General features: G+C 34.8%; 1 protein-coding gene across 4 annotated transcripts in view; it reads right to left on the bottom strand.

The window, feature by feature from the left end:
- Positions 1 to 14,374, bottom strand: part of LOC117175851 (semaphorin-1A-like) — a 545,745-nt gene that overhangs the window by 135,760 nt on the left and 395,611 nt on the right. For all 4 annotated transcript variants that reach the window (XR_004467545.1, XM_033365637.1, XM_033365636.1 and 1 more), the window contains one exon: positions 11,471 to 11,559. Coding sequence is in view for 3 of the 4 variants with exons in the window: in XM_033365637.1 (XP_033221528.1) it covers positions 11,471 to 11,559 (89 nt within the window). In the remaining variant the exon portion in view is untranslated. The remainder of the gene's footprint in view (positions 1 to 11,470; positions 11,560 to 14,374) is intronic.

The raw sequence follows: 14,374 nt of genomic DNA, 5'->3' as shown, positions 1-14,374 counted from the left end.
TTTGGGCGGGTGTTCGACAGTAACTGGAGGATCTTGGAAGAGTCGAGATGGGTCAGAGAGAAACTGTTGATTTTCTCTGACCCATCTCTCCCTCCGCTCTAGTTTTCTCTTAGCGGCAGATAGTATCCGTATCCTCTCAACAATATGCTGTCTGATGGTCAGCAGCTTTGACTTGTTAAGCGTGTGATAACGGGACCGGGATTCGCGCGCGAACTTTCGAACCTGGGCGGTAAAATTCCTGTCAGATGTAATGTAGTCCATCACACACTAAATCTTTAAGCTTGAGAAAAAGCTTTGTGTGGATGTTTCTCCGGGTCATAAAGCATCTCTCTTCCTCTATTAAATGCCTGCCCGCGGTTGGTCTTAGTTTTGCCTCTCTTTCTCTATTGCCGGCTTGTTCTAGCTGTGGTAGAGGAGGCGTCCCGCTTACATAGCCTCTTTTACGGAGTAGTTCAGCATGGTTTCAGCAAGCCGTGATTCAGTCGCTCCGTCCACCTAAAGGTCGCGAGATCCCGCCGATCTATCGCATTGAATCCATTTTCATTGGCTCCCCCAGCTCTAGAGTGGTCGGCATTGAATAGTTGTAATAAGCTATGTACACATTTTTTTAAATTCTGGTAAATATATTAAAAACAAAAGGAAAAATCAATAAATAATAATTAAAAAGTATGATAATAAAAATAGTTAATAATAATTTAAAAAAAGATTTCAAAGAATGTAGAACAGTGAGCGTAACAGCAAACTAAATTCTCGAATATGTGATTATGGAAAATTTCACTGAACCAGATAAAACCCACGGGGAAAAAAACGTTACTGTCTACTTAGGGAACATTTTTTTTAAGGGAGCCGATGTTCACTTAGTTTTATTCTGAATCGCACAGAAATTAGTCCTCAGTTAGTTGAAGAATCCAAATAAAGCTAAGGAATCAAAAAAATTTTTTAAACTGAAAGATATTTTCTAATTGTTTGTTTTCAGTATCTCAGGTTTTTAAATGTAGAATTTCTTAAATGTCATTCTTAATAATCTGATAATTTTAATTTTCTTTTAAATATCTGCCTTCCGTATCATACGGCCATAAAAATTTAAATGTCTTGAATGTTCTTCGCTCTTCCATATTTCCAGATTTATAATCAGTAATTTTTGCTTCTTTTTGTGGCCGATACTCAAGAGAGGGGGGATTGTAAAGACATTATATAGTTTGAGGGAAACAAAATAAAAACAGGTTGATAGTTTTAATTATCTGCCTTCCGTATCGCAGGTTAATTTTTAATTGCTATGTTTAAATGTATCAGCCTTTCTGTCTCTCAAGTTCTAAATTGAGAATTTTTTGCTTTTTATTATGTATTATTCTCAAAAAGGGAAAGGGGAGTAAAGAATATAAAAACAATAAGTGGTTTAGCCAAAATTCGAATAAAAGGTGCTATTTTTTTATCATATTTCCGTATCTCAGGTCTTTAGATTTATCATTTTCTTATTATGGCTGATGCCCAAGAAAGTAGGGGAGGGGGGATATACAAAAAACTAAAAAGTTTAGAAAAAATTTAAAAACAGATTACTAATTTCAAATTTACAGTTGTTAATTACCTAAAAAATACTTAATTTAACATACAAAAAAAGTCGACGTACAAAAATCTGTCTCAAAGAAAAAAGTGGAATATACCAAAAACCTTCTTCTAGAATTAATCCCTAAAGAGGACTCATATATGGAGTCGGCATGTCTGATAGAAATTTAAATCTTGTTCATCATTTACGGACCCTAAAGCAACAAAACAGAAGACTAGTATCAGTACTAAGGTTCGCAAAAACTCACAAACAACATCTTCCCTTTAACAAAATTCTATAAGACCACCATTTCTCACATAAAACTTAAATGGAAACTCAAAAGCTGACAAGACCCATTAATAATTAAATTTCGAAAAACCAAAACTTGTGCTGAAATCTGCTCGACAAACATAATCTTTTTCCGCGCTTACCAAATTCTTAAAGCCCAACAGTTTTCATATTAAAAAACAAATTACATACTCAAAAAATATACCCGTCACAAAAATATTTAAGTTTCGAAAAACAAAAACTTGAGCTGATTTGTGCTCGACTCATGCACGGGTGATGACGTGCTATGCAACGCATATTTGATGCAAGCGTACTGACGATCATTGCGGCGCATATGCGACTCTCTGGTTGACACATATGTCTTAAGCCTTGCCCTGACGCGGTGCGGGTTAATCTGCACGTCGAGCCCGCATCATGAAGACACTTTGCTATCCGGGTTGTTCCTTGGCGACATGACAGAAATGAAGTCTGAGAAGTGCTATCAAAATTTTCTACGAAATATCACGTCGTGTTTAGGATAATCGGCTTGTTTAGTATTTTCGAGACTTTAGAGAAGCTGATCACATAGATAAATTATTTAAATTCACTAGGAGTGCAGAATCTACTGGAAAGTTTGAAATCAGAAGATTCCGTCAAAAAGCTCCAAGGTCGGTAAAAAGTAGTTAATTTGATGAAAATAATCCTCTTGTGATTTTATCTTAGAAATAGTAATACTTTTCTTTTCTCTTCGCAATTTTTTTTCGGAAAAATGACATGCTGTGGAGATGACGAATACTACTCCACAATTAGAGTCGATTCCGGAAATGGTACACTCTTAAAAGGCTAATTTTGTAACTGTATCAGGACTTATTTACAATTGAAATTTAGCAAGCTGAGGTGAATCCTCGAAAATTCCAGCCCGTGTATTTTGACAGCTTGTTGTACTAGATGTGTCCCCTTTTCAGAATTTGTAGAGGTCCTCTAGCACTAAAATCTGGCAGAGTTTCAATAAGATTGGGAGCAAATAAATTGTAAGCGAAGACTCTTGGCCAATGTTTGCTCTATCTACATAATTTAAAAAAGACTTAAAAAAATCAGCGCAGGGTCCCATTGGGAGCAACTGCCATCTGAAAATGACATCGGCTACAAGCAGAACCGCGGTACGCCACACCTATGGCCACACCTCACGAACGGGGGATGGGTGGCCACAGGGTACGATGAAATCACAACGATAGAACGGCGAAACCTTCCTGTGTCTTAAGGACACGAAGTGACCCAAGGATGACAGCTTTCTGCATCCATCTCGCAAGTGCCTTGGCATTTTGTATTTTTGGCACGCGAGTATGGCTTTGAGGTTACGAACCAGTGATAGTTTCGCACCTCCGACAGCACCGATCACAAGGACCATTATCTTAACCAACCTTGTGCTTTAACTATAATGCTGAGCTTTTACTTTAACCTTGAGCTTATCTTCCACGTATTTGACGGCTATGTAGGCTGTAACATTACTACTGGCAGGGTTTCCCATGCAAGACAGGCAGAAAACAAAGAGGAAAGGGACTAAGAGGAGCACCAAAACCCCACTTATAACCCATCGCTGAGGGCCAAAGCACGCGGGCCGGTGGTGTCGAGCTACATGATGGACAGGTAGATCTCACCGGGATACCCGAAATGGTTACTGTGCAGCCAGAACATCGGCAACTAGAGGTAAGCAGCAGAACATCAGCTACGCCTGCGGAGGATATTTCGGTTGGGAGCTCCCAGGCATTTCCTTCTACAGGAATTTCACGGCTGCGCATAAGTTTTCAAACCGATCATGTTGAGTACTTGGCGCACTGCCAACTTGAATACGACGGGATAGTCTTTAAACTAACCTCCTCTCTAGACGAACTGTCAGCCAAATAAGATCTGGGACTGAGACTGCATTCTGCCAGAAACACCAGGGTACGCTGGTCAAAAAGAGGATCCATTAAACATCGGAAATGAATAAAGACGTGATCAGATGTCACTTTCAAGAAAAGGCACGGGGAGGTCCCGTCAGGGGCGAACAGCATCATCTCTTCGTGGGGTCTTCATCTCACGCTGACCCATAGAGTGACTGAACAACGTCTTGCCGAACAATTAAGATCCATTAGGCAGCGCCATCTTATATCCGAGGTCGAAATAAGTAAAATCCTAAAACAGGTGCAAAAACAAGTAGCAGCAACTGTAGTGCACTCCACAGATGCGGTGGAAGAGGAGATTCATGTACCCGTGACACAAGACGCTATAGACGAATGTGGGCCGGATCTGGGATGTGTAGCAGGGCGACTGTCTCATGGTCGACAGTCGTTAGGCTTTCAGTTCCCGAAGCTCACCCCTGCTCCTGCTGAACTCATTGAAGAGTTCGATAAGGAAGACAGATCAAGAGCCATCAATGAGAAACGGACTGTCGGATTTTAGAGTCAATAATGAGAAACTCCGGCTAGTTGGAAGTGAAGAGTCTTGTATATTGCCCTGCGCCCGCGTGCTGATCACGTAGAGATAACATTCAACCCATCGAACACAATATTGATCGCTGTCGCGCAATGGTTTAGAGAGAATATACGCAAAGACATAATGATATGGCGGGAATTAAACATCAATAACTTTCCCTAAACCTAGGACTGTTTATCAGAATGAATGCCCGTTTTTTTTTTAAAAGAAGCTTACATCTTATATTGGCCAATCGACCTGACATCATAATGCAAGAAGAAAGTGGAAAAGTCTACATAAAAGAATAGTGAGGTGTATGAAAGAGCTTATGATCTGGTGGCGGACGAGATTTCTCATACCGCGGACGACTGGAAACTTGTATAGCCTAGGTATAGCTGTATAGCATATATGGATAGGATATTCGTATACTCGTATAGCCTATTTATTCAATCTTGAAGTTATTTGTTCTCCGAGATTTCAAGGTGGCTTTTGTCAACTTTTCATATTTCAGAAATATGATGTAACTACTGTAAAACACGGAGAAATCTATCCAAATTGAAATATTTGCAGACTTTATGTACGCTTTGGTGAAGTTTGTGCAGCCTTTATGGCGAGTGCAATAAACCGCGCCGATTCAAATTTTGTTGGCGACTCAAAATATAAACTGACCTGACCATAGTAGCAGAACAATATGATCTCAACTTTGAAGTAATATAGTTTTATCGTTTGAGCTTCCTGGTATAAAAGCTTAATAATAACGGGCGCGAAGGGCGGATTAGTTGCCAGAGGCCAGGCTGATGAATCCTTAGAGTGGACTCACAGTTTTACCACTTTAACATTACTTTATTAAAAAAATGTTAAACATTTTAGCGAACTGAAAAATAACTCTAAAATCAAACAAAAAATATCCATATTCTGATTTTACCCAGGTAAATTTAAAAACAATATATTTTCCAAATGATTTTTTAGTGAAGTTAGGTTCATTCTCATCAAACTAAGAACTTATAGAAGTATTCACGCTACAAATTTATTTGAAAGGCTTGTGGAGCCTAAATTTTCACAAATGAGGAAGAGTATGATAGAAAATACGTATTAGAAATAAAAAGAAATTATTGTTTTTTATTTATTGATTAAAACATTTAGACAGCAATTATTTTTTACCTTCCGCTTTCATGATTAAATTAAATAGCTTTGTAAAAAAATTATAAATAAATTCATGGTGAAAAATCAATTTTGCCCACGTTATAAAAAATATTATGTTTCTTCTCATGCAATTGGTATTATTGTTTGGCTCTTAACGTGCAGACATATGGTCAGCTGATATCACAACATGAAACTTTGGCCACGTCAATGGATGTTGCGTCAGTAGATGTTAAGTTAGTTGATGTTACTTCAATGGATGTTATTTCGATGGGACACAACAAAAAAAGTGTTCCTAAAGTCTTTTAGTAAAATGAATTGAAAAATCCTTTGGCAAATCCTTTTCTACCGGTCGGCTCCAAATCTTGATCTTTTATCTATAATTCATGTTGTGAAATATAAAAGTTACCGCCAGTTACGTCGATGGATATTAAAAAAATACTCAATGCTTTGTTGGCCTTTTTTTTTATTATGAAGAAAGCTCCCAATGCTTACACCTAAAGCTTAGAGGATGCGTAATCAGATACTTTTTGCTTTAACCGACGTCCAAGCAGGACCCAAAAAGGTATTCCTAGTTGTCAAACGACGGTACTTATGTATCGACGTAACCTCAAAAATGTTTCCGAAGACGCTTATATTTGCGTGCGTATGTAATAGTGTATATTGCATTAAAATAAAAATATTAATGATAAAGATTATACTTTTTGAGTGTAAATTTAGGATTTTTAAACATAACTTAAAAGTAATTAATTATTTATTTACTATGTGGCTTCAAAATTCGTCTCAGGCATATGTGGACATCTTTTAAGGGGATTTCTCGGGTACATAATAGTTTTTTATAATGGATCATAATAATATAACATAATTATATGTAATAAATCACGATGCATACGATATTGTCTACATCGATTTTCTACAACCATTTTCTACAACGATTTTCGAGCCTGTAAAGCGAGTCGGGCATTGCTATTTTTCGATCAGAGAAAAAAACAGGGGAAAAAGTCGTAACTGCAGGAAAAACTCATAACAGCGATGATCGTGACTAAGAATAGTCTCCACTACAGAGCATCGCTTTCCGAACTTTTTTTCCCCTGTTGTTTTCTCTGACCCAAAAGCGGAATTGTGTAGAAGAAGATACTATTTAAATATTCCTATATAAAAGCCTCATATTGTATAGAGGCCAAAGAGACCTGGTCTACCTACCTTTCTTCAAGGCAAGTCGGGCCTAATGCATCTTTCTTATGGCGTATAACATTTTTTTATTCTTTGAATCTTACTGTAACATTTGTAATGGCATTCAATATTACATTAATTTATTGACAATAATAAACAGTAGATGAGAAAATTCGTTGAAAAATAATAATCTATACCTACAGTTCAGTACTGTGTCAGAACTATAGACAATAATTATAGTAGATCATAATTTTTCTTAAATTTGAAGGAAAAGTAAATGGTAAGATGATTGGTGAGAAGATACATTATTAACCCATTAAAGCCCATGCAAAAACTGGATGGGTTAGCAACACACTAACTACGCCAACCTTTGCATAATCTAAAAATAAAATGTACATATTTTTTCTTTTGTCATTTGCAATTGTTTACAATAAATTATTCAAACAAATTACTTGAAAAATTATTATTTTGAAAAACTGACTGCAGCAATTGATTCTACGAGAAAAATCATGAAGGAAACCTATATAAGATTTTTTTTCCGGAGCTCAATTTGTTAGTGTAAAGTAGGAATAAACAATCATATGCAAAGGAGAGACTAGGCCAAGACCCAAGCCGAATCTGGATGGGATAGCAAAAAACTAACTATGCAGCTTTGGACAATCAAAAAATAAAATATACGTATTTTTTTCCTTCATAATTTTTCTCGTAGAATCGATTGCTGCAGTCAGTTTTTCAAAATAATACTTTTTCAAGTAATTTGTTTAAATAATTTATTATAAACAATTGCAAATAACAAAAGAAAAAATACGTATATTTTAATTTTTGATTATGCAAAGGATGGCGTAGTTAGCTTGTTGCTATCCTATCCATATTCGGCTTGGTCTTGGCCTAGTGACATTCCCTCCTTTCCATATGATTATTTATTCCTACTTTACACTAACAAATTGTGCTCTGACAAAAAAATCTTATACAGGTTTCCGTCATAATTTTTATCTTAGAATCGATTGCTGCAGTCAGTTTTTCAAAATAATAATTTTAAAAGCAATTTGTTTGAATAATTTATTGTAAACAATTGAAAATGACAAAAGAAAAATACGTATATTCTATTTTTTGATTATGCACAGGATGGCGTGGTTAGTTTGTTGCTACCCTATCCAGATTCGGCTTGGGTCTTGGCATCGTCACATTCGCTCCTTTTCATAAGATTGTTTATTCCTACTTTTCACTAACAAATTACACTCTTACAAAAAAGTCTTATATAGGTTTTCTTTATAATTTTTCTCGTAAAATCGATTTCTGCAGTCAGTTTTTCAAAATAATAATTTTTCAAGTAATTTGTTTAAATGATTTGCTGTAAGCAATTACAAATGACAAAAGAAAAAATACGTATATTTTATTTTTTGATTATACAAAGGATAGCGTAGTTAGTTTATTGCGATCCTATTCAGTTTTTGCATGGACTTTAATGGGTTAATTATGCATGACAAATGTCTTATTTTCCGATATAAAGGAAAAAATTGCGTAAATGTAAAGAATTTTAATTTCCTTCTTATTTAAAATATTAAGAACAATTTATTTCGGCGCAATGGGAGGAGAAAATAATATTCTTCAGAAATTATATTATTAACGCCAAGAAAACTGGCATTGCTAGGATAATATAAAAATGTCCAATCATCCTTCAAAATAGATATGATGAATTCATGGAAAAAATTTGAATTTTCTATCCAATGTCGTAGTTATCATTGTTGCGCACTGTCTACTGCGAAGCTAGATTTTCTCAGACTCCGCGGGACTTCGTGCAATAACAGCGAACTATATTTTACGTCAATAATTTAGAAATATTCTTTTGAACTAAATCAGAAATATTCACAAAATTTCTGCAATTCATCGTGGACTTTACTTCTTACTTACATTTTGTATACTAAATACAAAACATTTTTTAAATACAAACACTTAACATTTAAATACGAAACATTTTTTTCTGTGGAACTGACAGTAGGGAAAGTTTCCGAATCTTGCATTACAAGATTTAGACAAGCTTTTTGTAGACTGGTGTACTATCTGAATTTAAAAAAACAATAATTTCTTACATATCAAATATAATAAAAAATATATTCAAAATTTTGTTAATGACACTAAAATTAAAAACGCATGACCCAAAAACGGCCTTTTTTGTCAGAGGAAGGTATCAGTGTGGTCTACAAGCCTTGGAAATATTAGAGTGGGACTGCGACTGGTTTTCAAGAAAAAATTAAACGTCATGTCTTCGCCTTGAAGAGTTACGTATTCTATATACACAGAAAATAGGAAAAAACCTAGGTATATTCTGGACGTTACTTTAATAATACCAGCATACGCGAAAATAGACACCTGGATGTTATATTTTGAAGTGCCGCGACTTATAGAGTTTTAATTTGTACACAGAAATTTTCTAGGGCGCCTTCCATTTCCCCTGGCTTGAGTAATTCTGGGGAAATTGAAGGTCTTTCTCATATTATATAGATTTATACGGGAAAAAATAAAAAAATTTCATATTCTTTGCAGCTTTGCGTGCTAAATCTAAATATGAACCCCAAATTTTTCAGGTTTGTTCCATTTTCTCTCTAGATGCAAAATGTAGGGAAAAGCCTAGGTCATTTCTGGTCACACAGGCCCACAAAAAAGTTGTCTGCACGGGACAAGTGACTGATTTCTCAAGCAAACCTGTAAAGGATATTAGGTTTTTCTTATTATTTCTCATTTAAATCTATAAATTCTGAGAAAATTCTTTCATTTCCCTAGAATTACTCAAGTTGGGAGAAATAGAAGGCACTCCAAAGAATTTCTGTGTACAAATGAAGTCTCTAAAAGTCCTTACACTTAAGAATATAATATTGATGTGTCTATTTTCGCGTATACTGATGTTATCAAAATAACGTGCAAGTCATCCCTAGGATCTTCCTTATTTGCTGCATCTAGGGGGAAACTGAGAAGCGTAGGATCAATTCTGAGACGTATCCTAGTCACCTGTCTCGTGCAGACAAATATTTTTTATAGCCTGTGTAATCAGAAATCCCTAGACTTTTCCCTACTTTTTGCATCTAAGGGAAAATTGAGTTGTGTAGGAGAAATTCTGAGGCTAGATTGGATTCAGCGGCTCAAAATCCACAAGGGTAGCCTAGTCACTTGTCTCGTGCATACACATTTTTTGTATGGCCTATGTGACCAGAAATCCCTGAACTTTTCCCTACTTTTTAGATCTAGGGAAAAACTAAGATGTATAGGAGAAATTCTGAGGCTAGATTGGATTCAGCGACTCAAAATCCATAAGGGTAGCCTAGTCACTTGTCTCGTGCAGACAAACTTTTTGTATGGCCAATGTGACCAGAAATCCCTAAACTTTTTCCTACTTTTTGCATCTGCGGGAAAACTGATATGTGCAGGCGAAATTCGGACGCCAGATTTGGATTCAGCGACTCAAAATCCATAAGAGTAGCCTAGTCACTTGTCTCGTGCAGACCAATTTTTTGTATGGCCTGTATGACGAGAATATCTCTAGGCTTTTACCTAGTCTAGTCCACCATAGCCTCAAAATGTAATTTGCTTTAGTCAAGTAAATTTATAATTTGAAAGTAAGAATTCTAGTTTCGTTGGATTTTGAGATTTCGCTTAATCATTTGTGTTTTGTTAATTTCTTTGACCCATGAAAGGTCTGGCGCCCAACATTGTCTGTTAAAAGGTTATTTTGAGGTTACGGTGCTGAAGGTGTATTAATTCTTCTTTGTATAAAAAGACATTAATATTACAATGGCTTAATCACTTGTTTCATGCCGACAACTTTTCTTTGTGGGCCTGTGTTATCATTTAGCTGAAAATGTGCTTTAATAATTTGTTGTGATTTTAACGATAAAAAAGGTTAGGGAAGTAAATTATTAAAAATTAGTTATTTACAGTTGATTATGTTGAAAATAGCAAAAAAATGCATTTATTAAATAAGATTGTTTAAAAAATTATCAATTGTTATCGGATGATCAAATATATAAGCTATGTGTAGTTATAGAGCCAACTATGGCCGATCCCGCAAAAGCAACGGTTTTTATTTCATCACAAATTACTGAAACGGTTAATTATTCGTCTAATTGTTAATTGAATAACAAATTACTTACTATTTTCCATAAATATAACTTAAATCTTTTTATCTACAAAATTTAACAATTTAGTTGTAAAACCTATGTACGCGCGTTGAATTTATTTTTTAAAGACCAGTCGCAGTTCCACTCTAATAAATTCAGGGCTTGTAGAGCACACTCATACCTTCCTCTGAAAACAAAAAATAAAATTAGGAAATGTCTTTTTTGGATATCGCGATATTTTTAACCCAATTGAAAAAAAAAATATTTTTAAAAATTTATCTGAAGTGTAGCTTGTAAAAAGTACACTGAGATGTCAAAAAGTGAAATCGGCCAATTAGAACCAAAGATATGGAATTTAAAAAAAGTTGCCAAAGAACAGTAAATTCCCATAAGTGCACAATTGTTTCGAATTTTTGAAAAATGAATATAAAAATGCACAAATCACACTCGTACTCGATTTGGTGAGATGTGAACATTGTCTTGAAGATTCCCATGTGAATTTCATGGGGAAAAATCACTTTTTTCAGTTTCTGAAATAGTTTTTTGAGGATTGGGAAAATGTTACGTGAACGTATAGAGGCTTTTTGAGAATTATACAACGAAAAATTTCTTGTAACGGGCATAATGGTTTGACAGCCCTAAAAACCTGTCTACACGGCCCTGTATAAAAAATTAATGCATATGATTTCAAATTATATTACCTAATTAACAACTAAAATCTTAAAAGCATCAGTAATATGAAAGTCTGACATGCAGATAGCGCAATTTTTTGTTTACTTACCTTGCCGCAGTTAATGTATTCTACTGCTGTTTCCCTGAAAAAAAAGTATACGAAGTCTCCCTGGGTCATAGAGTTGACAAAATTTGGTGCTGAAAAATTAAAAAAAAAGAAATTCTTTGAATAAGTAAGTTTTTGAAACTCTTATAATATGCGTACGTCCATCTAAAAAGGCTTCATGTTTCCATAGTCTAGTTGTACGTCATACTGCAGCCTTACAAAACCAACGAAAAAAACACTTTTTTCGAAATTGACAGCGGGTCAATAGGTTTTGGGTGCTCTTTGATATAAAAATATACAACAACAAATTTTCCGAAAATTTTTTTATATTTAGTGGTACCCTAGACTTTACTTTTTCTTAACACTTACGTTCTTACCAATTGCCGCAGTTGTGAAACTAAAAGTCCAAAATAGTAAAACTGCTATAAGTGTACCTTTTTACGGGCAATGGATTTTGAATTAATAACGGAATTATTATTTTAGATAGTATATTTACTTATTTTACTTTATTTATTTAGTATATTTAGTATATTTACCCTCTTGGTTTAAGGCAAATCTGATTGGACAAGAACCTAGATACGAAATGTTTGTGAAATATTAATTCAATGAGTAATGTAAAATCGAGGTCCGTGAAAAGGATCGTAGAAGACAAAGCATGGTGGTTCAGTGGTAATCGGTGGCAGTGTATGTGGAATAATTTAATATTGAAAAAGATTTGATACAGGTTTCAATTATATGGTGCGTCCGCTATTTACGTCAAATGAAGCCCTCCTAGCTAGATAGGTTAAGTCCGTAATTTTTAATCCTTATCTCTCAAATTGGTTTCATTTATTAATTTACAATGTAGATCAAGGAACGAATATTTTTTCTTTATTAATTCTGATATAAATTGGCAGTTTTTACTTCTTTTTAAAATTTAAATTATTATGAGGGGACATTGGCAAAATACGTGATACGTTTAGGGGTACAAAAATAGACTACATATCTTATATTAAAATTAATGAACCGAAAAAATGATTAACCTCCTAAAAATGTTAAGTTATAGTAATTGAAAATTTCTTAAATTTAAGAGAATTCTCTAAGACATGTAACTTAAGCGTTTTGCAGTTACCGTCACTAAAATTTCTGTTACAGTTAATGAAAATCTAGAAACGGTATACCCTACCGAAAAGAATCTTTGAGTATATACTAAAAATTCTTTAGGTCAAAGAAGCTCAGAGAAATTCTCCGTAGACACTCAGGTAGATATGTTTTAAGGTCCAGGTAGTTCTTCTAAATGTTTTAAAGGCTTTAAAATATCCTTTCCGGAATTGAAACAGCAATACGATAATAAATAACAAGCAGAGAGTCTGAAATTGAAATAAGTATTCGATCATAAATAACAAGCAGAGAGGCTATATCAGTAGAGTAGCCGACACCCAAGGGGCCTTTGTTAAGCTTTCGGATTAAAACTTAGAAGTAGATTTTTTTTTAATTTCATAGTTAACAGCCTAAAACATAATAATTCGGAATCTAAGTGGAATGAGATACGGCAAAAAAGACAACATTTTTGAATTCAACTAGAAAATTTTATAATAGTATATAAGTTATAATTATAAATAAGTATAATGAGAAAATTCATCAATTAAAAAAAGTGTTAATAATTTGAAGAGAAATTTAAAAAGGGAAAGCGGATTAGCCACGACCAACTATTGTAAATAACTCTGCCCGCCCGGTACGTGACAAATACAAAAGGAACATTATATTACCGTCGCACCACTCTGAAAAGCACCACGAAAAGGATCTTGAAAAGGACCCAAATCTCTCAAACTATTTCCGAGACTATTTTGTTTCAAATCGACTCTGCTTATAGATTAAAATGGGCCATGCTATTTCGCTAAAGAAAACTCAGAGATTTCTTTCGGTAGGGTATGCATAAAGCTTTAGTGACGCGTCTCTGAAAATTCTTGCAGAAATCTATAACAGTACTGCGTTCTCCACTTATTTGTAAAGAAACACTCCGCTGCCTACTTTTCGTATTTCCTCACTATTTCAAGAGAAAGTTTTCGTCCATTTATCACTATTTTTTCAATACCTAGAATACTCATGTTCTAAAGATTAGTCGTTCGACGGCCATCTTGACGCCGTGATACATAAAGCCGCAGAACAAACGAAGTAAGACGCAAGCCTAGCAAGTTATGCAAGTTTTATATGCATAACCTTCTGCGCAGAGGATCAATTTCGCTTCCAAGGAACCAAGGTCATCCTTCGTCCACGAAACCACTTTAAATGATTGGAATATATTATCATGAGGACAAGCACGTTGGTTGCAGATACTTTATTCCTCATCCACAGTTTCGAAGACCAAATATGCGCTAAAGGGGAGCTCGGATGGCAACAGGTCGGAAATTGTACATTTGCCATGTGGTTCCCAAAGTGATCACGGCCGCCAGAGCGCTATGCTATTAGACATATATTTTGTGGAATATTTTTAGGTCAAGGAGCACCTAAAACTGCTTGAGTCGCTATCAATAAATTAAAACGTGTTTTCTTGACCACCCCTAATAATAGATATGATATATAAGAGTCTTTAAGGGCTTTTGTTTTAAAGTTAGAAAATGCGATACAAAAAATTAGTTTTTCAATTAATGGCGAAAAACGCAAATTACAATAAAGAGCCAAAGTAGAAAAGTAACGAGAGTTCTGAATACAAATTTCCGTAAATAATAGTGAATATCTGGCTAGAGTGCAGGAGGCTATAAGATTAGTGCTTCTCCTTGTGGTTAATCACGAATCAGAGTGTCGAAGTATCCGAATCTCAATACCAATATTGAAAATCAATACTTAAATCCGACAACTAAACTTTTTCACACAAAAATATAGAACAGGTTTAGAGATATGACGTCACAATATCACGTTATCAATAGC

This window comes from Belonocnema kinseyi, chromosome 7, assembly GCF_010883055.1.
Source record: "Belonocnema kinseyi isolate 2016_QV_RU_SX_M_011 chromosome 7, B_treatae_v1, whole genome shotgun sequence".
Lineage (NCBI taxonomy): Eukaryota > Metazoa > Arthropoda > Insecta > Hymenoptera > Cynipidae > Belonocnema > Belonocnema kinseyi.
Note: the sequence above shows the minus strand (reverse complement) of the source record. Positions and strands in the feature narration are given on the sequence as shown.